This window comes from Myotis brandtii, unplaced genomic scaffold (genome assembly GCF_000412655.1).
Source record: "Myotis brandtii unplaced genomic scaffold, ASM41265v1 scaffold165, whole genome shotgun sequence".
NCBI classification, from domain to species: Eukaryota; Metazoa; Chordata; class Mammalia; order Chiroptera; family Vespertilionidae; genus Myotis; species Myotis brandtii.
Genome location: NW_005356042.1, coordinates 3,024,670 through 3,048,474, shown reverse-complemented (window position 1 = coordinate 3,048,474; position 23,805 = coordinate 3,024,670). Strand labels below are relative to the sequence as shown.

At 41.9% G+C, this 23,805-nt stretch overlaps 3 protein-coding genes across 4 annotated transcripts in view; 1 reads left to right on the top strand and 2 right to left on the bottom strand.

The window, feature by feature from the left end:
• Positions 1-15,904, bottom strand: part of CEP89 (centrosomal protein 89kDa) — a 68,835-nt gene extending 52,931 nt beyond the window's left edge. The window contains exons 1-4 of the mRNA XM_014536780.1: positions 15,767-15,904; positions 12,694-12,800; positions 5,649-5,807; positions 2,417-2,600 (exon numbers count right to left, since the gene is read on the bottom strand). Of these exons, the coding sequence (XP_014392266.1) occupies positions 2,417-2,600; positions 5,649-5,807; positions 12,694-12,800; positions 15,767-15,805 (489 nt within the window). The 5' untranslated portion in view covers positions 15,806-15,904. The remainder of the gene's footprint in view (positions 1-2,416; positions 2,601-5,648; positions 5,808-12,693; positions 12,801-15,766) is intronic.
• Positions 15,905-16,151: 247 nt separating this feature from the next.
• On the top strand, positions 16,152-18,993 carry FAAP24 (Fanconi anemia core complex associated protein 24). 2 transcript variants are annotated; one of them, XM_005862480.2, is made up of 5 exons: positions 16,152-16,212; positions 16,392-16,508; positions 16,622-16,761; positions 16,945-17,097; positions 18,139-18,993. In XM_005862480.2, exons 2-5 carry the CDS (start codon positions 16,403-16,405, stop codon positions 18,385-18,387), a joined length of 648 nt encoding a protein of 215 aa, XP_005862542.1. In that variant the 5' UTR covers positions 16,152-16,212; positions 16,392-16,402; the 3' UTR covers positions 18,388-18,993. The 2 variants fall into 2 exon arrangements, with proteins under 2 accessions (XP_005862542.1, XP_014392112.1); XM_014536626.1 differs by lacking the exon at positions 16,622-16,761 and having other exon boundaries at positions 16,162-16,508.
• Positions 18,994-19,604: 611 nt separating this feature from the next.
• RHPN2 (rhophilin, Rho GTPase binding protein 2) overlaps positions 19,605-23,805 on the bottom strand; it is a 45,250-nt gene continuing 41,049 nt past the window's right edge. Inside the window, exon 15 of the mRNA XM_005862670.2 lies at positions 19,605-20,868. Coding sequence (XP_005862732.1) covers positions 20,605-20,868 — 264 coding nt within the window. The 3' untranslated portion in view covers positions 19,605-20,604. The remainder of the gene's footprint in view (positions 20,869-23,805) is intronic.

Genomic DNA, 23,805 nt, shown 5'->3' with positions numbered 1-23,805 from the left:
TGTTGAGTTATTTACCTGATCAAAGACAGTCTTCTCCACAATACAGTCCTGTAGAGGATGAAGAAACTGAGGCGCAGGGAGGTTATCTGACTTACCCAAGTTATACAACTGGGAAGTAGAGAAACTGGGAGTTGAACTCCGGTCTCTGAATGCCCATGGCATTGCTCTGTCCACTGGGCTCTAGCTGCTAGCATCATGTGAACCGACCACAAATTCAGGCACCCCACTTATTCCTTACTTTTGGGTGGCACCAATAAGAAAACTCCTGGAAACAAGATTTGCTTTGCATTTGTTAGGCCATTTCTGCGCAGGTGCACACATTATATGAAGATGGTTGCCCAAACTACTCTGAAACAGAGAGAGGCATGAGATATAGAGACTTATATCCAAAGTGCCTGCTTGGGTTGGTCTGTTCTTACTTTACTAGTTTTGACAACTCTTTATTTTAAAGGAAGTATGAATGATTCATAAAAAAGGATAAAATTATAATTTACCTCAGATTGCAAAAAGTCCATAGTAAATATAGGGAAGGAAATTTTACTTTTATTATTTAAATTAAAATGTAACCCACAGGCACTATCTTCTTCAGAGCTGGTGTTATCTAGTGATTAAACAGCAGTTTTACATACTCCACACTCCCATTTTTTTTTTCAAAGATAGATATAGATTTTTTTGTTTGTTTGTTAATCCTCACCCAAGGGTATTTTTTCACTGATTTTTAGAAAGAATGGAAGGGAAGGGGAAAGACTGAGAGAGAAACATCAGTGTGAAGGAGAGAGACCTCGACTGGTTGCCTCCTACACAAGCCCCGACCAGGGCCTGGGTCCAAGCCTGCAACCAAGGCACGTGCCTTTGACTGGAATTGAACCCAGTACCCTTCAGTCCTCAGGCTGACTATCAGCTGAGACAAACCAGCTAGGGCCAAAGATATATATTTTAATCATATAATAAACTTAAGAATATTTGGCCTGTTTTTTTAAAAATAACTTTATCTCTAAGAAATATTCTTAATAGGCACAAGGACTATAAACACCAATTTTAATTAATAGGGAAAATTGGTCGCCCTAGTCTGAATCCTGCCTCTGCAACTGGATGGTTGGTTGGCAAGTCATTTATCCTGTTTCTTCACACACTTACCCCCAAGGGTGTGAAGTAAATGAAATGGTACATGTAGCCCGGCTGGTGTTGCTCCGTGGTTAAGCATCAACCCATGCACCAATAGGTCGCTAGTTTGATTCCCGGTCAGGGCATATGTCCAGGTTGTGGGCTCCATCCCAGTAGGGAGCATGCAGGAGGCAGCTGATCAATGATTCTCCCTTTCTCTCTCTCTAAAAATCAATTTAAAAAAGATATTTAAAATGATACATGGAAGCTGCCTAGCATATATTAATGCTAAGAAAAGGTCAATGCGTCTTCCTCCGCTACTGTCTACCAGCCCCCAGGGAAAAAAAAGAAACTAATCGTGAGACTATGGGAAATTGAAATCCCTTTCCAGTTTAAGGACCTTTCATTCATGCCATCTGCCAGGACAATGTAAAGGTTAGCATGAAACCTCTCAATTGCAATCAGCAGGGGGCATCCAGGAGGCAGACAATCAATGATTCCCTCTCATCATTGATGTTTCTATCTCTCTCTCCCTCGCCCTTCCTCTCTGAAATCAATAAAATATGTATTTTAAAAAATGTGATTCAATATAGTTGAGGGTAATCAATATAATATAATCAATATGAATATACTTTGGACCCTCCAGTCTTTATGTGTAGTCACCATGCTAACACATGTTATAATGATGGTGAAAAAAGAGAAAGGAAAAAAGGAATTACAGTGCTGTCTTTTGCCATTAAAGAAATGGCACTGTCCGGTTTTCAAAACCTAGGAGCACAGATTGTAAACCAGAGCAGTCGGGCAGTGGCTCCTTCAACCTCTCAGTACCTCGGTTTTCACCTGTGATGGGTTCAAAAATGGAATCTACCTCACCAAGATACTGGGAGGTAAATACATGTAAGAGCCTGAAATAGAGACTCACAGTAACCACTCAAACAATACCAGCTACTATGGAGATAAATGATGATACTCCTTTTGCCAGGCATGACTTAGAAGAAAGGTTGCAACTATGCATACTGATATTGGAAAAGTGATAGAAAAGTTAGCTTTTGGGGTCTAAGAAAAGAACAGGATTACTCAGCATCAGAAGAAAATCTACACTGAAAATGTTGATGTTTGTCTTTGAAAGGTAAAGGAAAAGTTTTAAATTTTAGCCTAACCAGATAGAAAACGAGACTGGACACATCAAAAAAATAAGCCCCAGAACAAAAGCCATCAAAGGTAGAAGAGCGAAAAGAAAGTCCTTACACATACACAATTTACTATAAGTTAATGTCGAGGTGCAGTGGAAATTCTGGAATGTGACAAATACCTGACTTCTGTGTGGCGTGGTATACACAGCATCGCCAATTCTTCCCTCTTCCTTATGAGCACTGACTTCCGAGGACTCCTTGTTGCTAGATGACAGGTGCGAGTCAGTGTCCTCTTCGTCCCCATAGCCCAGCATTTCAAAGGATGGCAAAGAACTTCTTCCTGTCTCACTCTGCCAATTTGGTCTGTTTTACAACATTAAAGCAGCCACTTACTTCACACTGGTACATGTACGTGTATTAAATGCACTGCTTCTGAGCCCCCACCATAAAACTACTTTTACAAAATACATAGACTCTAAAGGATTAAGTCATCCCCTATCCCATCTCTCTACACACTTTTTATAAAATATGTTTTTATTGATTTTTAGAGAGAGGAAGGGAGAGAAAGAGATCGAAACATTGATGAGGGAGAAACATCATCATTGATTGGCTGCCTCTTGAACACCCCCTGCTTGGGATCAAGCCTGCAACCTGGGCATGGACCCTGACTGGGAATCCAACAGGTGACCATGGGTGCATGGGTCAACGCTCAACCACTGAGCCACACCAGCAGGCTCTCTGCACACTCTTAAAATTTCTTTCTAGTTTTTTACCTAGATTCTTATACTTATCACTGCATACAATACAATCTGCTTCACTGTTAACAAGTTTTTAAAGTCAAAATGTTATAAGGTAAAGACTCAAGTAGTTACACCAGTTTAGTCAGCCATTTCCCTTACCTGGTTTCTCCCTCCCAATTTTACCTGCTATAAATAACCCTGTAATGGACATCTCTTCTGTTTTTAGGATTAATCCTATAAAACAAACCAGATGGCAAACTGCTGAGTCCATGGTATAAACATTTTGTGGGTCTACATGCATACCACACAAGATTATTTCACAAGTCATTTCTCTAACCTGTGACTACGTTGGTAATAATATTCTAAAACTTGCCAAAAGAAATTAAATCTCACAATATAAATTTGCATCTTACCGAGACTAGATATTTTTCCATATATCTGTGTGCAAGTCTTAATTCCTCTGTTCATGAACTGTCTGTTCGTGTCCTTTCTCCATTTATCTATTTTGCTTCTAATATGTCCATTCTAATTTGAAATTAACTTTCTTTTCTTCTAAAATTAAAAGCCTGACTTTGTATTTACTACAAATATTTTTCCTATTCTATTAATTTTTTTTAACATACAGATGATTTTTTAAAACTTTCTTTTAAATAGCAGTTTTGATAAGATTGGATATAAGATTTAATAGTCTTATAAAAATCAATGGAAAAAATATCCTTGAGTGAGGATTAACAAAAAAAATATATAATGGGGCTAATGCAGCCTACCCCCAGGGTCAATATTCTTCCTTTCCAAATTTCTTCTGATGGTCTTAGCTGCTTATTTTTTCCAATACATTTTAGAATCTTTTCCTTATATTTAGCTCTTATTCAGCCAAAGTATAATTGCTACCAGGAGAAAAAGAGACTATATTCAAATATCTAAACATGGAGTCAAGATTAAAATGTAAAAACCAAAAATATAAACATGTCCTAGGAGGAAATACATGAGCATATATATAATGCTATATATAATAGGGAAGTTCTTTCTAGATTGGACAATAATGACAGAAAATACAAAGAAAAGGCTGATACATCTTACTACATGAAACATACAGAAATTTGGCATATAAAAATATAAACAAAAATGAAATTGAATAAGCATGACAGATAAAAGGCAAATCTGGTCATGTATCCCCCACTGCCATCCCACAAGCCCTTAAAACCCTCAGTGCTTCCTGCTTCTAGGGGAGATACCAAACCTCAGAACAGAACACTGAGCCCCTGCCCACTCCTTCAGGCCCATTGCAGATGACGCCCCACCTCACTCAAGTTCTCCCAGCCACAAACATCTTCCTTCTGTTGCTCACATGTGTCATGCTCCCTCTTTCTCTGTCTAGGAAGCTCATCCCAGCCCCACACTGACCATCCCCCCAACCCTGAAGCCATTCCCACTTGATTCTTTTATATTCCTCTGTGCTCTCCTCAACACTCTCTTTGGCAGGAAGAAACCTTCCTGACCCCCTAGGCCAGTGGTCAGCAAACTGCGGCTCGCGAGCCACATGCGGCTCTTTGGCCCCTTGAGTGTGGCTCTTCCACAAAATACCGACTTCTGCACATGGGCCACGAAGTTTTAATCGCACTGTTCGTGCACGCCTGCACATGGTATTTTGTGGAAGAGCCACACTCAAGGGGCCAAAGAGCCGCATATGGCTCTCGAGCTGCAGTTTGCCGACCACTGAACTAGGCCTATGTTAGCATTAACCCAGCTCAAGCAATGGAGGAAATGACATTAAAGAAGAAGAAAAGTTATAGTATAGATGCCAACAAAGGTCAAATCAGTATGAGTGTTCAGAGGGGAGATACCTGAGAAGCAGTGAGTGACAACTCTCACCATCTAGGTTGAGGCACGGAGAATCCTACTAAGGTCTAAAAGCAGCACTAAATTCACTGGCTCTGTGTTGCCATGAAAACCACCAGTGCATTCACAAGCCATAATTTAACAAGCTCCACTCTAAGAAAACTCTGATGCAACTCAAGAACAATTAATGCCCCAGAACAGTGTTCCTTTGACATTGGGGATGAAAACCTCACTAATGCCCGGCCGGTGTGGCTCAGTGGTTGAAAACTGACCTATGAACCAGGAGGTCACAGCTCAATTCTGGGTCAGGGCATATGCCTAAGTTGCGGGCTCGGTCGTCAGTAGGGGGCGGTGCAGGAGGCAGCCAATCAATGATTCTCTCTCATCATTGATGTTTTTATCTCTCTCTTCCCCTTCCTGTCTCTGAAATCAATAAAAATATATTTTAAAAAAGAACAAAACAAAAAACATCACTACTAAGCTCTAATCATAATCACACACACACACACACACATACACACACCACACACACACACACACACACACACACACGCTCCTCCTCTGCTCCTAGAGCAGTGGTTCTCAACCTTCCTAATGCCGCGACCCTTTAATACAGTTCCTCATGTTGTGGTGACCCCCCAATTTCATTGTTACAAACTGAACATAATTAAAGCATAGTGATTAATCACAAAAACAATATGTAATTATATATGTGTTTCTGATGGTCTTAGGCGACCCCTGTGAAAGGGTCGTTCGACCCCCAAAGGGGTCGCGACCCACAGGTTGAGAACCGCTGTCCTAGAGGAAGCAGAATCAGAGATATGGTCCTTACTGATGCCTCAGCTCTGAGGTGGTGGCATAGGGCGTGATGAAACTGTCATTTTCAAGGTGGGTCATGTCACTCTCAGACTGGGATATCCGTTGTGGCTGAGGAAGGGCAATAGTCCGGCCAGTCAATGTTGTTGCTAGAATGACTGCAGCCAGAGCAGACCTATGGACAAAAGCATCCCAGTGAGATGGTGAACAAAAGGTTAAAAACAGGATACATAAATTAATCAAAACATACCATCTATTCTACAATGTTTAGTGCATACCTACTGACCACAGGCCTGCAGTCTGTTATGTGCCATCAAACAATCTTAATTCATTCTCACATCAACTATATGAAGAGATATTATTGTCACCTCCATTTTTCATGTAAATTAAATGACTTGTCCAAGATTTCTAAGCTAATAGGAGATGAAACTAGATCTCTAATCCAGGGAGTCTATATTCAAATAGTTTTTATATTAAAATAAAAGATCAGGATGGGAAAAAATGAAGTACAAAAAGATATAAATTATTCAAAACCATAATATAGGAAAGATAGAATAATAGGTTTACCCTCCCACCTGAAAAAGTAAAACAAAACAACAGACTTAACAAATGGCCCAGCTTACTGCCAGAGAGACTTCCCAGGTCTCAGCAAAGGAAGGAGAACCTGAGGTGGGGCCAGGCAGACTCCCTGAGTTGTGTAGATGGAGCTGAGAGTCTGCGAACACCACGGCAGATAGAATTTGAAGGACAGGGTACCAGAAAGAAGAGAGCTGAACAGAGAAAACTCCGGAAATCTGAAGAAGGTCCCCTCTGAGGTTTAGCAAAATGCTCCTCAGTGCATGCATGCGAGGAAATTACCCAAGACTGGGGGAAGAACCATTCATAAGGATTAGAGCAGTGGTTCTCAACCTTCCTAATGCTGCAACACTTTAATACAGTTCCTCATGTTGTGGTGACCCTCAATTTCATTGTTACAAATTGAACATAATTAAAGCATAGTGATTAATCACAAAAACAATATGTAATTATATATGTGTTTTCCGATGGTCTTAGGCGACCCCTGTGAAAGGGTCGCGACCCACAGGTTGAGAACCACTGGATTAGAGGAACAGTGCCAGATGCTTACATATGGTTGAGGTCAGTGTCTGTTCCCAACAGTCAGACAGAAAAAATTATAATTCAAGGAATGTTGGGAACAATACTCCAAAAGGACTCCAAAAGGTCTTGCCTCAGTAGTGGGGAATAATTAGTCCTAGGTTGAACACTGGTCTAGACCTCACCTATCAAATCATAAAAGCACAACCCAAAAGAGCAAACTGGTTCAAGGTAACTTAATTGTATCCCAGTACAATATTCAAGAAGACTTATCTATAATAATAAAAGTGTAATATGCTAATTAGACTGGACAGCTGAACAACCTTCTGGACGTCCTTCCAGATGAAGCTGTGGCGGGGGCCAAGGCAGAGGCGGTTAGGGGCGAGTATTTCCTATTCGAAACTTGTCTGTCAATGCATTTATAAAGGTAAATTATAAACATATGGAAACTCCTAAAAACTCTTTAAAAGTCATTTATTTCCATCTTGATGGCATCCAAGTTGAATAACAGGTCCATGATTCTTTTCTAATATAAACAATTTTAAAGATTTGGACTTAGATAAAAACGAAATTATTGATTTTACGGCAAAAACAAACCTTGAAGAATTCTGGTGGTTCTTGAGAAATATCTATACTTGTCATGTAATGGTGTTTATGGAAACTATAATTCCAACTGCAAAACTTTTATCCTTGCAATACTTTTATCTTTTTTAAACACTTGTAACAAAATAAAACAAAACAAAAAATGCAAACAGTTGTTCATTTAACATGATATGCATATCTCATGGTCCAAGTCTATTGTATAGTTTATATTCTCATTCTGGCTAAGAAAGAAAAGCCTTTGGACCAGTGGTTCTCAACCTGTGGGTTGCGACCCCTTTGGTGGTCGAATGACCCTTTCACAGGGGTTGCCTAAGACCATCCTGCATATTAGATATTTACATTACGATTCATAACAGTAGCAACATTACAGTTATGAAGTAGCAACGAAAATAATTTTATGGTTGGGTCCCAACATGAGGAACTGTATTTAAAGGGCCAGAAGGTTGAGAACCACTGCCCAAGGGGTTCCGGATTGCAAGAGAGTGCAGGCCGGGCTGAGGGACTCCTCCCCATTCCCATGCACGAATTTTGTGCACTGGGCCTCTAATCCTATATAATAATCCTATATAATAAAAGGGTAATATGCAAATGGACCAAACAGAGGAACGACCTGTCACTATGACGCACACTGACCACCAGGGGGCAGACGCTCAACACAGGAGCTGCCCCCTGGTGGTCAGTGTGCTCCCGTAAGGGGAGTGCTGCTCAGCCAGAAGCCAGGCTGAGGGCTGGTGAGCACAGCAGCGGTGGCAGGAGCCTCTCCCGCCTCCGTGGCAGCGCTAAGGATGTCCAACTGTCGGCTTAAGCCTGCTCCCTGCAGGCCTAAGCCATCAGTCGGACATCCCCCAAGGGGTCCTGGACTGCGAAAGGGCACAGGCCGGGCTGAGGGACCCCCGCTTCCCTCAGTGCACAAATGTCATGCACTGGGCCTCTAGTAGGTATATAAAAATATCTAGTACTCAACAACATAAAACTCACAATAATGTCTAGTATATAATCAAAGATAACCAGACATGCAAAGAGACAGAAAAACATAATAAAAAGAATAACCAAGCAAGATCCAGTAAGAACTAAACACATATGTTAGAATTAGCAGAGAAGGTCATTAAGACAGTTATCACTGTACTCCACATGTTCAAAAGGTAAGTAGAGACATGGAATTTATAAAAAGGGCTTGAACTTCAGTGGATGAAAATTACACTGGATAGGGATTGCAGAAAAGACTCGTGAAACTGAAGGCAAGACGATAAAAAATAACCAAAATGAATGCAGAGAGGAAAAAATAATTTTAAAAAAAGAACATAGTGAGATATGAGATGAAAACTGCTATTGTTTTATGTTTTAAGCCACTAAGTTTTGGTGTAATTTGTTACATGGCAATAAGTAACTAATATAATAGTCTTCAACCTGTGCTGGAACAAATAGTTACCCATATGTGAAAAAAGGAACTTGAATCCATACCTCTCTCCACATAAAAATTAACTCAAAATGGATATTAGACCTAAATGTAAATTCTAAAACTATAAAACTTCTGTAAGAAAATCTGTGTGACCTTAGACAAAGATTTCTGAGATATTATGTTGAAATCATAATCTGTAAAAGAAGAAACTGACAAGTTGAACTTCATAACAATTAAGATCTGCTCCTTGAAAGATACTGTTAAGAGAATAAAAAGATAAGCCACAGATGGGAAAAAAAATATTTACAAAGTACATATTTGATAAATAACTTGTATCCAGAATTAAGGAATTCTCAAAATATAGTAACAGGAACACAAGCAATTCAGTTTTTAAAAGTGTTCAAAAGATTTGAACAGACACTTTACCAAAGAAGATACACAAATGGCAAATAAGCACTTGCTCTATATCATTAGTTATTAGAGAAATGCAAAATAAAACCACAACGAGGTACCACTACACACCTATTAGAATGTCCAAAATTAAAAAGATTGGCCAAGACAGGGAGCATCTGAGATATTTCTCCCCGGCACATGTTCCCCTCAGGTATTCAAAGAGATCCAGAAATTTGCCAGAAAGGAGATAGGAACTCCAGATGTGCACATGGACTCTAGATTCTACAAAGCTGTCTGGGCCAAAGGAATAAGGACTGTTCTATACCTTATCAGTACATGGCTGCCCAGATGCATAATGAATATGAAGATTCACCAAACAAGCTGTATATACTGTTTTCTATGCACCTGCTACCACTTTAAAAAATTATACAGACAGTAGATGTGAATGAGAACTAATGGCTAATGTCAAATAAAGTTATAAAACCAAACATCATTGGGATGTGTAAGACTGCAGGAAAGGCGGCTTACCTACCATATTCCCACCTCCTCCTGCCAGATACACACACACACACACACACACACACACACACACACACACAAGACTGACCAAACCAAATATTGCTTAGGATGTGAAGAAACTGGAACTCATACACTGCTGGTGGGAACAAAAACGAAATCACAACTTTGGGAAATAGTTTGGCAATTTCTTAGTAAGTTAAATATACATCTAGTACATGAAGCAGGTATTTCATTCCTAGATATTTACCCAGGAGAAATGAAAACATATGTCCAAACAAGGATTTGTACACAAATGTTCATAGCAGCTTTATTTCTAGTAACCCCAAACTGGAAACAACCTAAATTTCCATCAATAGGTGAGTAGATAAGTAAACTGTGGCATATTCACGTAATGGAATATTTACTACTCAGCAATATAAAAGACAAATTAACTCATTTCCACAACTATATGGATGAATGTCAAAATAATTATACTGAATGAAAGAGGACAGCTTAATTATGTTGTGTAATTCTGTTTATATAAAATTCTAGAAAATGCAGACTAGCCCTACCTGGTTTGGCTCAGTGGATAGAGCGTCAGCCTATCTACTGAAGGGTCCTGGGTTTGATTCCGGTCAAGGGCACATGCCGGGTTGCAAGCTCGATCTCCAGTAGGGAGCATGCAGGAGGTAGCCGATCAATGATTCTCTCTCATCATTAGTATTTCTATCTCTCTCTCCCTCTCCCTTTCTCTCTGAAATCAATAAAAATTAAAAAATAAAATAAAAAAGAGACAGAAGAAACAGTAAATCTGAAATTAAAAAAAAAAGAAAAGAAAAAGAAAAGGGCCCTGGCCAGTTTGGCTCAGTGGATAGAGCGCCGGCCTGCAGACTGAGGGGTTCCAAATTCGATTCCGGTCAAGGGCATGTACCTCGGTTGTGGGCACATCCCCAGTGGGGGGGGGGGTGCAGGAGGCAGCTGATCGATGTTTCTAACTCTCTACCCCTTTCAGTCCGCAGGACGACGCTCTATCCACTGAGCCAAACCGGTAAGGGCAATAAAATATTTTTTTTTTTAAAAAAAGAAAGAAAATGCAGACTAATCTATAGTGACAGAAAGCAAATCAATGGTTGCCTGGGAATGGGGATGAGGATGGGCTGGTGAGGAGAATGGGAGGTAAAAGAGAGGGGCAATAAACTGTGGGGAATAATGGATATTTATTATCTTGATTATGGTGATGGTTTCACAGGTGTAAACCTATGTCAAAAATTTACCCATTATAATTTTTCAATATGGCCCGGCCAGTGCAGGTCAGTGGTTGAGCATTGGCCTATGAACCAGGAGGTCACAGTTCAATTCCCAGTCAGGACACATGCCCGGGTTGTGGGCTCGATCTGTTTTTATCTCTCTCGCCCTCTCCCTTCCTCTCGGAAATAAATAAAATATTTTTTTAAAATATGAAGTTGATCATAGCCCATTATACCTAAAAAAACACACCCTGTTTTTTTTGTTGTTTTTTTTTAAAATATACTTTATTGATTTTTTACAGAGAGGAAGGGAGAAGGATAGGGAGTTAGAATCATCAGTGAGAGAGAAACATTGATCAGCTGCCTCCTGCACACCTCCTACTGGGGATGTGCCCGCAATCAAGGTACATGCCCTTGACTGGAATCGAACCTGGGACCCTTCAGTCCGCAGGCCAACGCTCTATCCACTGAGCCAAACCGGTTAGGGCCACACCCTGTTTTTAAAAAGATAAACAACTGTCTAAAGCAAAAATAGTAATATATTATGCAGTTTATAATAGATAAAATGTATGACAACAGTTACACAATGGATGGGAAGGAGGCAATCAAAGTAAATAGCAAGACTCTTACACTATTATACTACACATGAAATTGAATAATATCAAAGATTAATTTAAATGTTATTTTTTAAAAATAAAAAGATCTAGAAGTATGCTAAGTTTGCTAAAGCCATGTTGTTTATTTGGGGTTTATAAAGATTACAATCTGGGAAGATATTTCTGTAAATCACAGAGACTATAGAAGTTTTCTAATGAGTCTATAGCATGCTTGGCAGGATATGACCTGTTCTTTTGCTTTTCTGCTTTATAATGGGATGTAAAGCTAACCTTCTCATTATTGCTGCTGCTATCTAAACATTTAAGTTCTAATAACACTACTTAATGGAGCTGGACAGACCTTCAAGTGCATCGCAGCGATGCCACTGCTTGCCAGCTGTGAGACTTCAGGCAAATGCTGAACACTTGAGCTCAGACAGATGCCAACAAGACCTCTCTCATAGGGCCATGAGAGGATGAAATGAAATAATACTTCTAGAGCACTTACTAGATTCCTTGACACAGAGTAAGTACTAATAAATGGCTATTCTTATTATCAAGATTATACTAAAGGAGAAAACAAACACTAAAAATATTTGTGTTTTTTAATCAGGAGGCAAACAATATTCTAGTTTTAAAGAATACTAGAAGAAGGAATCACCCTGGAATGAAATTTGTTCTCAGTGTTAATAATCAAGTCATGCATCCAGGTACCTACTGGATAAAAAATAGTCTAAAATTCTCCTATATTTACAATCTTGGAGAGCACAGGCAGGGGCCTTAGCCTCGATGATGTATAAAACAAAGTCATCTAACTGATGTGTTAGGAGCACTGGAGGACGTGGGAAATCCCAGGCCCTGGGAAGTGAACCCGTTTCTCATTTCCTCCCACAAAGCAGTTCTTTTGAAAGGCCGACTTATGTTTAAAGAGAAAATTATGTCCACAATTAAAATTCCTTTTAACATACCATCAACCGAAATACTTGGGCTTTAATATTTTGAAAAATACTAACTGCATTCAGTTACAAAATGTAAGGAGTCCACATCTGAAAGAGATAGGCCATTATCCCACAGAGAAATCATATTAAATTATGGAACCATGATAAATATTTCAAAGGACATGATTCTAATCACCCTACTTGTAATCTTGCCAGTTGGAACAGTTCTAGGACCCACCACTTGGCGGCTGAGCACAAGGGTGACCTCAGTGCCTGCTCACCTGAGACTCACCTCGATCTCTCTGGAGAGGGGTTGGGGCTGCGGGGAGGAGGTGTGCGGGGCACAGCTGGCTTCGGTGCAATGCTGGCTGCAGGTAGAAGGCCATGGATGATATGTTTCTGCACAAACAAAACCCAGAACAGGTCACTGGTGTAAAGAATCACCTGGGTCCTGCCACCACCCCTCCCTAGGCCTGAGAAGGGACACTGGCAGTTCAGGGATCTAGCCCCACCAGGAGGCCCACTCCTCCCCTTGCTCATCTGGCCAGGCAAGCATGCCCACCCAGGGAGCACCATTACAGCTGCCTATAGTGGGGCCTTCTCACCTTTCCTCCTCAGAGCAGCTTTCCTGACCCCCAGGGGAGCCCCGAAGCACCTCCACTTGTCTTATAGCACTGCCTCCGGTGACCCTAGGGCCCGTGGTCGGCAAACTGCGGCTCGCGAGCCACATGCGGCTCTTTGGCCCCTTGAGTGTGGCTCTTCCTAAGCCTTAGGAGTACCCTAATTAAGTTAATAACAATGTACCTACCTATATAGTTTAAGTTTAAAAAATTTGGCTCTCAAAAGAAATTTCAATCGTTGTACTGTTGATATTTGGCTCTGTTGACTAATGAGTTTGCCGACCACTGCCTAGGCCCTCACTTGCCAACCCCCTACAGAACAGAAGCTTCCTGGGAGCAGGCAACTGTCTTGTCTTTATCAACCCTGAACTCTAGCACTTAGCACTTTGTTCTACACCTGTAGATTTTAGGTAGTTTTGATGATGCAGAATAACAAAAACTAGTTCATACACACACTGAAAGCAGGGGAATCTGCTTTAGGCAACTGGGAGTCTCTCAGAAGTTTCTGAGAATAGCCCAATCATATTCTGTGCACCAGCCATTCATTCACACCTACTAGAAGCAAAACACCATGACAGCAATTCATAAACCTTGTCGACATCCTCAAGGAGGGAGAGTACAGAGGAAAACATGCAAAAACTTATCACACAACAGGGAATTATGGAATGTGCCAGGGGAAAGATAAGAAAAAGTGCTGAGGTGACCCAGGGAGGGAAGGGGGCCTCTTGGAGAAAACCACAGAGAAATTTAGACTAGATCTTCAAAGATGGCCACTGCTCTCACATTTGGGAAATACGAAGAAAAGCATTCTTGGAAGAGGGAAGAGCATGAACAAAGGAATGAAGCAAGACATTTGTGGCAGTGCTCTGGAAATAACAAGTCTCCAGTTTGCGGGATTATAGCAATATAGAGGCATCTGAGAGGGAGAGGCTAGAACAATGGGTTGGGAATAAGCATGGGGATTGTTTCCATTGAAGAGTTTTGAAACAAGACTAAGGCGATCCTGTGGCCTAGTGAGGAGCACCCACTGAAAATGGCCCTGGAAAGATTAATGAAGCAGTGGTAGGCATAAGGTATGGGAGAGAAGAGAGGTACAACCAAGGGGAACAGCCAGGGTTGGGGGCATCCTTCAGGAGGGATGGACAGACCTCCCAAATGTCTCCTGCAGCACCCCCCTAACCTCCAGTTTCACTTGCATGCCAACCCCAAGAACAGGCATTCCAGAGCAGTGTCTGCTGTATTCCTCTATTCTCTGTTTACCTCACTGTGGAGCACCTACCATCCCGTACTGGTCAAACAATTTGACAGTTTAATATCTGCCTCCTCCCCCATTCCCCATCCTCCTCCCCACCCCAAGGAGATGCTCAAGGAGGAAAAAAAAAAAAAAAAAAGGTTTTCTTCACCTTTGAATCCCTAGGGGCTCACATCCAGTATATCCTCCAAAAAGGCCTTCAACTCTAGAGACATTGCATGAGCTTTGCTTTTTTTTTTTTTTTAAATAGAGTGAACTTCCCATAATATGCTAAACATTTCTCACTGTACCACTATAATCATTTCCAGCTGTGGTCCTCCTACCTCAGCCTCTAAAACACAGGATGAACCCATCTCAACCCAGCAGGAAAACCCTCATGGGCAGCCCCCCTCTCTTGATGACAGGTAAAGGGTCTAGTGTGGCTGCTAAGCTGCTATCTGTTGGTTCCTACCAATGAACACCAATGAACCCAGATTCATTTCTTGCTACCCCTCCTCTTCTCTACACATATTCTCTATGATGAATTACTTAAGGGTTTGTCTATCCTTTGTACAGTGTGGCCATAGGCCGTCAATTAATTGTGGGTATCTGACACAGAGCAGGAACTCAATAATGCCACGCTGAGTAAGCAAAATTGCAATGCAAAAATATGCCTCAAGTACGTCCTCCCTGCTTCTCAGCCTGTCTGAAATGCTCGCTGCAGGTGTGGGGGCTGGGAACAGGTAGCCAAGTCAGACATGCTTGCTAGCCTCGATTTAAAACAGAGTTCAGGAATGCCCTTACCAAAATGCTTAAAGTATTACGTTTATGGAGAACTGGATATAAGTAGGTTTGGAGTTTCGCCAGGCAAGTGGCGAAAGAGACAGCAGCACGGGAGTTGGGGGTGTATACAGGAGTGATTATAATGATAGACTATGGAATTAGAAACTAGGGCTGGAAATGAGGACAGTGAGAACACTGGTAAGATCAATAGATTGGTTGTGCGGGATGGGGGTGGGAGGTTTGTGTTAACGGATTGTTGGAGTCAGGTTACTAGTCAGGTAAGTAGCAAAAAAGGGCAAAGAAAGAGCGAGGAGCTGCTGCATCAGTTCAGGTAGATGCTGTTGGACAGGCCGGGGCGGGAACAGCTGCCGGATGTATTTGGTGGGTAGAATCTAAAGAACTTCTGACAGGGTGTCCGTGGTGGGTGGCGGGGAGGAATCAGGAATGACTCCCCATGGGGGACACCCAGCAGTGGAGCAGGTCTGTGGCGGGCAGGAGTGAGCTCCCCGACACCTGAGAGAACGACGTGGGGAGCCTGGGCGATTCCTGTCCGACTGGGGCTCACCTGGGATAAAGGATTCTTTAGAGCACAAAAGACCAGGGCTTTTCGAATGGAAAACCACTTCCCCATGCGCCGCTACCTGGCCTCAATCTCAAGCCAAATCCCAAGCCCTCCTCCTTTAACTCCTGGCCCCCAGGCCAGGGCGGAGGCCGCGCAAGAAGTTACTTACAAACTGGCTCTTGCGGCCTCTCGGAACCCCCAGGAGCATCTTTGCTGTGGGGAATGGTCCCAGCGGGTCTGGACCGACAAGCAAGTCTCTTCAAAGACCAGGACCGCTCCCTAAAGCCTGGTCCCCGCCCGCTGGCCTGGCCCCGGACGCTTTTTCTACTCAGAAGACTCCGCAACAACCACGTCTGCTACTGGCTCTGCTCTCTCACCGGCCAATTAGAGCCAAGGATACTTCATACCCGTCGCTCTTGGCAACCAGCGGGTCCCATTCAAATTCCCTCCGGGGCGGAAACTGTGCTGCTGTCCGTTCTCTTATTGGTCAGAGGGGATGTCGATCTCTGACGCCATAGCCTATCTCATGCCCTGCGAGGCGGAGGGCGGGCAAGACAGAGGACGCGACTGTGGAGCCAGGGCGCGGACGGAGCTGGGGTGTGAGGAGTCAGGCAGGTGACGAAAATGAGCGACTGGGCTTCCAGGACAGGAATCTCCCGTTTCTTAGGCTTTGGCAAATAATTAGAGAACACTGACGACCGGCTCCTGCCACGAGGCCCCACCCCGGCTTCGAGTGGAACGTGGGGCCGTGTGCAGGACAGCCTTGCACTTCAGTCTTGCATTTCCCTCTTTAGGTCGAGGCCGCATGGATAGGAACCCCCCTGAAGGCACAGGCCCTGTGCACGTGCCTTTGGGGCACGTTGTTGCCAATGAGAAATGGCGTGGGTCGCAGCTGGCACAGGGCATGCAAGGTCGGTGGGCTGCCCTCTGCATAAACCCTCTCAGTCCTCACCCCACTTTTAAAAAACGTTCAACCAACTGCTATCTTTTTCATTCAAACTTATTTTCTTGTCTGCATTTTAAGGGAAAGTTAAACTTGTTTTTGAGGATGGCCTAGCACCGGTAGATTTTTACTTATCGGTCAGATCCTGCATTCTTTATGTCACAGAAGCCGATTTGGTGGCAGGAAATAGCTACCGAAAGAGGCTGGTTCGCGTTAGAAATGTAAGTACTGAATTGAAGAAACTGACATTGAAAATGAATTTCTAGTCCTCCTCCCTCTTGTGTATGGAATAATTTATATAAAATCATTGGCCATTCCAAGCACTTTTGGAGGGATAGCTTTCTTAAGCTTGAAAGGAATTTTGTTACAAAATGGTTTACTGTTGTTTTTACTTTTCTTTGAAGTCCAGTAATCTTCAAGGAATTGCAATAGTTGAAAAAACGCCGACGAGTGAACAGTACTTCCCAGCCATACAGAAGTTTACTGTGCTGGACCTTGGGATGGTGTTGCTCCCAGTGGCCAGCCAGATGGAAGCGTCCTGCATCATCATCCAGTTAGTAAGTACTGATTCCCACTACGCCATCAGAGCCCTGTCTTGAGGATTTCAACTGACCTTAATGGATCTTTTAGCAGCTGCCCTTGTTTGTTATGGTTCTGAGTCCATCAATGCAATCTAATCATTCTGTGTAGCTTTATAAAGCCTTTTTGAGGAATTTAAGTCCAGAAGCTGCCCCTGCAACCAGCTGAGCTTGATACCTATTTTAGGCAACTGTGTAACAAGTGAACAAGTTGGAGACCTGATTTGAGACTCCCAGGCTGTGATGACTCCATCGTTTATTCTGCATTGACGCTGGGGAAAAGGTCCTCTAGCAGCGGCTCTGCCTCATCCCCACGTATCTTTTAAGCATTAGCATTCAGTGTGCAAGTTTATGTTGTTGTTTTTAAACCTCGTTGAAGATTATTCAACTTGATTGTATGTCAGAATTTTGTGGGGAAACTTTTCAAAACAGTAATACATGGGCCTTACCTCAGACCAATTAAAAATCAGAATGTGGGAGTAGGGCTTAAGCATCAGTCTGTCTTATTATGTTGTTGATGTTAAATCTTCCCCTCTGATGTGCAGCTACTATTGAGAACCAAATTGTTCACAGATCCCTCCATGCTCTCTGCCACATTTTTTGTTTTACTGTTCCTAACTTTCCTTGCTGGAGTGCTATTGTCTGCCTTTCTGTATCCATAACTAACTGAAGACTGGGTTTCTCCTTTGATAGGCAGGTCCAATTTAGAGATAGTCATCACTTAATCTCATACAACTGAAACATTTCTTCGTGGATCATAGGAACAAGTTTGAATTCCTCAGAGTATGTTTTCATTGGTTTTATCCTAACCATTCTGGAAACCCAAGTTCTTATTTTTAAAAATTTTATCTTTTACTCCTTTGTGTAGTCATATGGTTCACCTTTCAATAATTTTGCTGATGAAAATTTGTATTCATGATATATGAAAACATTTGTAGTGAGAAGTTGAACCAAATAGAAAAACTAAAACAACTGTTAGTCCTCTAGAGGGTGCTCACAGGCTCTTTAATTTCGGTTTAGGTTCAAGAGCAAACCAAAGAGCCCAGTAAGAACCCTTTTCTCAGGAAGAAACAGGCTCAGCTCTCTGAGCCATTCTTACTTCGAACTGTGCAGCAGATCCCAGGAGTTGGGAAAATTAAAGCTTCCCTTCTGCTTCAGAAGTTCCCGAGTATCCAGCAACTGAGTAATGCTTCCATCCAAGAACTGGAGCAGGTCGTTGGGCAAGCAGCAGCACAACAAATTCATGTGTTCTTCACACAGTCCAGGTGACAGCTCTTCTCACAGCATCCACTACGGGTTCTACTTTACACCACCAACTACAGGATCTTGTTTTCTTTTCATGTTTAAAAATCAAGAAAAAAATATTTCCTCTCACAGCAACTAGTGACAGATGAGGTGAGGCCTGAGTGGAACCTGCCAGCTGCCCTGTGCTGCTGTGTGCTGTCACTTAAGTCGGTGCTGCCCTGGTTCTGCTACCATGAAGAGGGCCAGTGGCGATCTTCCAAAGAGCGTCCCTTGAATTAGAGACTCTCAGATTGATAAAAAAGCCAACTTGGGGAGATTTGAATGTGTGACCTTGACCTACATCTGTAATGGAAAGGTCTTATCAGGTTTCAGTGTTTATAACCTTCTAAAGGAGACAAACCTACAATGAAGCACTGTGTACCATAAGCCCCTTGTTCCTGGTGGCAAAACCACTGTTCTTGAGGTCTGGTCTTAATATACCTGTGCTTCGAGGGTTGCTGCCAGTGTAAATAAGTTGTACAGCCTTTGTGTTTCCTCCCTCAATCGCTTCCTTTATGGTGGCTGCACAGTTTGTTTATCATCACTGGGCACATCTGAACACAGAAAGCCTGGAGTGGAGAGTACCCACTTCCCTAATGTGTGTGGGGAGAGCGGGAGGGGGGAATGTGTTTGTAAATGTATAGCCCAACAATGTGAAGATACACAGGAAAATGGCAGGGCAGCTGTGTCCAGAAAGATCTGGGGATCCAAGGGTACACTTGCCTCTTCAAAAAATAAATACTGCCCTCGCCAGTTTTGCTCGGCGGTTAGAGCGTGAGCCCTCGGACTGAAGGGTCACAGGTTCCATTCCCAGTCAAGGGTATGTACCTCAGTTGCAGGCTCAATCCTGCTCCAGTCAGGGCCCATGAGGGAGGTAACCAATTGATGTCTCTCTCTTTCTCCCTCCCTCCCTTCCATTCTCTCTAAAACCAATGGAAAAAATATCCTCGGGTGAAGATTAAGTAAATAAATAAATAAAATTAAAGATGCCATATGTTTTCAAAGATACTAAGATAACTTGAAAGACTAGTTTTGTGAAATGTTAGTAATTTTTTAAAAAGCCAAACAATGAAATCATTTGTGCATTAGGATAGAAACATTTTGAAAGGAGAGAATTAAAGTGAAAAATAAAAAACATTAACTCAGGCAAATGAATCTGTTTATTTAAATATTTATACAAAAATGGCCGTAAGAGCAGTGGATAAACTTTCCCAAAGGTGTTGCTTCCCTTTTGATATTGCACACTAGAGAACATTTTAAATTCTTAATTCTCAAAATTAGATCTCAATGCTATGTTTTAAACTATATAACTTGTACTATGTCAACAGTGAATCTTATTAGAATCACAGTATCATCCAACTTACAGCATGAGAAATCAACTGCTAAGTATGTCATTTTAAAAAGTCAAATGAATCATTTACATCATTACCTTATAAAATTCAACCCATTTCAAAGACTTAAAATATACAATTATGTACTTTCTACTTTAAACAAAATGAAAAATGTTTTGAGTATCAAACAGTATATTATCTACCTTGTAGACAGCATCTTCATCTAACACTGCCACTGTGTTAGCAACTTGTAAATGACATGTAACTAGAAGAAAGGCTACTCCAAAACTGTTTATCTAATAAGTCATGACAAATTTGATACTAGACTTTATCTGGAAATTGCATTCATATTATATAGAAATAATAGTAAAATCTTGTCATTTTAGGTTAATGAAGTACCCTTAGAAAGCAGCTCTTCGTAACCTTTTTAGTAATACTAATTTAAACCCATCGTTATAGTCCCTTGACTGCCTTAATTTGGGCTCATCTAGATTCTGAGTTAAGGAATGATCTATTACCCAAGCCTGGAAACTTACAAATAAGACCAATATAGGTAACCCCAATTTAACTTTGATGGTAACTAAAAGTCATAGTTGTAGCCATTAAAAATAGCCATATTTCCATTACTATTCTATTTATAATACTTTGTATAATAAATAACATGCAGCAATATGGTGACATTCCTTGAATAAATTTGTTTTCCACACATTTCTAGAAGTTTCTTGTTACTTTCACTCATAGACATCCATTTTAAGGTTACACTGTGAGAAAACAGGATGAGGATATTTAGAAATTTCCCATTATGGCACAAATATGAAGGCCTAGCCAGCACTGGAAATGTTTTGGGCCTGAGCGTTTTTGTTTCCTCACATTAGTACATAGAACTGTCGGAGTTAAGAAGGCCGAAAGGAGACGGGAGCTTCTTCTTGACTTGAGGCCTGACAACCCCAACCGACGGGAGGCACAAGGTGCTGGCGGACTTCTGTCTGTTCTTGTTGGTGCCCCAACTCAAGAAAGAAAGCTTTTTCGAGATTTTCTTCGTTTTACCAGTCTTATCATCATCATCGTCTATGGCTAAGCAGATCATGGAGTAAGTTTTCTGCATTCCCACAGAGTATGTGGCACATTTATTATGCTGCATATAGAGAAGGAAGAAAAGGGTGTTAGAAACCCTCAAGATATCTGATAAGTGATTGCAAAGTCTGAGACACATTCTGCACTTACAGCATCCTCTTTAGGATTCAGTTGATATAATTCTGAAACTCAGGTGACTAGTCCTTATATAGATTTAGGTTCTTTTTTAAAAAGAATATATCTTTATTGATTTCAGAGAGGAAGGGATAGGAAGAGATAGATAGAAACATCAATGATGAGAATCATTGATCGGCTGCCTCCTGCACGCCCCCTACTGGGGATCAAGCCTGAAACCCAGGCATGTGCCCTTGACCGGAATCGAACCTGGGACCCTTCAGTCCGCAGGCTGACGTTCTATCCACTGGGCCAAACCAGCCAGGGCTAGATTTAGGTTCTTAAAAACAAGGACAATTTTTAAGGAATACACTCACTTTTTAAGGTTCTTATATTTGAAAAAGTAATACATACTCATGGTCAACAATATGAAAATACATAGAGTGAACAGTAAATGTTCCTCCTACTTTTGCTCCAGGCCCTTCTGAGTTAAACATGATTTCTGTTGCACTTTTGGAAATAATGTTCATATACAGGTAATGATATGTGCATAAGTATATGTCACCATTTGGTCTTATCTTAAAAGGAACACACTATACACACTGACTGGTCTGCATCCTGCTTTCTTCACTTAACGTATCTTGGATTTCAGTCTATGCCATTAGGTATAACAAAACTTCATTCTCTTTAAAGACAATATCGAATCCACAGTGAGGATGCCATTAACTTTTCCCCCTGCTTAAGTGGTATAGTCCTGTAGTATTATATATATTCATGTGGTGGTGCAACCATCACCACCATTCATCTCCAGAACTTTGTCATCTTTGCCAAACAAAAGTGTACCTATTAAACCCAACTTTTAAAGGACGTGTAGGACTCCAATAGGAAATATAAAGAAACTTGTTTTCTAAACACGTCCATGTGGGTTATCACCTGCTTGTAAGGCTTGCCTAACATTGAGATTGCTTTGTTCACCAAATGTTTATCAAACATCTATGTTCCAGGCACTGAAATCAGGCCATTTATGTAAGTATACATACAATAGACCTAAGTGGTTGGGTACATTGTTCCTAATATAAATCAAAGAATTTGAGTGATGCAGCAATAAAGGAGGGTATTCACTATAAAATGTCCCTCTTCACTATAAAATACGTGGCTCCTTTGGATAAAATCCTGCTCCCTTTCCTATAAAACTGCCATTAATCCCATATGCTCTACAGGACACACGTGCTCTCATTAAAAGCAATAAAGCAAACTCCTGGAGGCAGATTTAATGCCTGCGAACATTTTTCAACCTTTACCTGCTTAAAGTCCATTATACAGAATAACCCCTCCCTTGCAAACACCCTCAATTCCCTTACCGAATTCCACCAGTGAATGTCAACTCTAATTCAACACTCACTGCCTCCTCCAGGCCTGCATCTAAACAAATGCCCTTACTGGGGGATATTGACCAAGCTGACTGGTTCCCTTGACAGTCTAACCCTGACCCCAAAGCTTCACTGGGCACCTCATTACCGGGCACTCCTACATTTCCTTAGTAACTTTATTCCTTTTCTCCTAGATACCTTCTCTCAAGCCCTGCACATGCCCTCCTGATATCCTTGCCTTACATTTAATTCATGTGTCCACAAAGACAAGCCCGCTGGTGTTCCTGGATCTCATGCCCTGTCTTCTCCAGGTTTTCCCTCCTTGCACCCCTATCTCCCAGACCTTTCCCACCAGCACACAAGCTTGCTGTTACCTACACACACACCACCACCACCTTCTTTGAAAAGCTTTCCTTTCCTCTTTTCCCTATGTCCGTCCCCCACCCCCAGCTACCACCCAATGGCTCTGCTCCCTTTCACAGGTCTTCCCTCCCCCATTCACTTGTTTTCCGTCTTCCTCCAGCATGCTCCCATCACATCTTCCTGGGAACCTCTGGATCTCTCAGGGCTTTATGGAGCAGGTTGAAACCATAGCCCTAGTCAACTTTTACATTACATGGATGGGGAAACTGAGGCCAAGGGAGGGGTATTAACCTACTGACGGTCACACAGCTTGTTAATGGCAGAGAAGGCCTGATTCCAGGTCTTTTGATTCCATGCCTAGGATTCCACTATATCAGCAGTTTTCAAAATATGCTCCACAGAGGAGTCCTAAGGGATCCCCACTGTGATCCAGAGAGAATGTGTTTTTTTTGGCGGGGGAAGACAGGTAATCAATTCAGCTAAGCACTCAGCTCTATTCTCATTATTTGGTTTTGTTTGAAGAAAAGGTTTAGCAGTTAAAAACAGTGCTCATGCCTGGCTGGCATGGCTCAGTGGTTGACTGTCAACCTATGAACCAAGAGGTCATGGTTCGATTCCCAGTCAGGGCACATGCCCGAGTTGCGAGCTCAGTCCCCAGTGTGGAGTGTGCAGGAGGCCGCCAATTAATGTTTCTCTCTCATTATTGATGTTTCTATCTCTCCCTCTCCCTTCCTTTCTGAAATCAATAAAAATATGTTTAAAAAACCATCAAAACAAACAAACAAACAAAAAACAGTGCTCAAATGTTATTATCTAGAATCCTTGCTGGGAGAAAGGAATAACCACATCATGGTTATTATAACACCTGTTATGAACTGAAACATATCGCATGCCAGGCGCTGTTTTCCCCATTTTCCTGAGGCTGAGCTGTTCCCTGAATTGCCCAAGGTCACACAACTGGTGGCAAAGCCAGGATTCAAATCTAGGCAGTGAGTGTAGAATCCTTGATTTTAACCACCACATCCATTGGCCTCTTCAAACATAGGACAGGTTTGAAAAATAAGCCTTTCAATCTCTGTTCAGGGGCAGGGCCGCTCTGTGAAGCCACGCCTCCCTCCCTGTCAGTGCCATCTACTCCATGTCAGTGCCAT

Coding starts and splice junctions, on each gene's coding strand:
- FAAP24 (XM_005862480.2), top strand. CDS start 16,403: ATGGATAGGAACCCCCCTGAAGGCACAGGCCCTGTGCACGTGCCTTTG. Junction 16,509..16,621: donor GCTGGCACAGGGCATGCAAG/GTCGGTGGGCTG, acceptor CTGCATTTTAAG/GGAAAGTTAAACTTGTTTTT. Junction 16,762..16,944: donor GGCTGGTTCGCGTTAGAAAT/GTAAGTACTGAA, acceptor TTTTCTTTGAAG/TCCAGTAATCTTCAAGGAAT.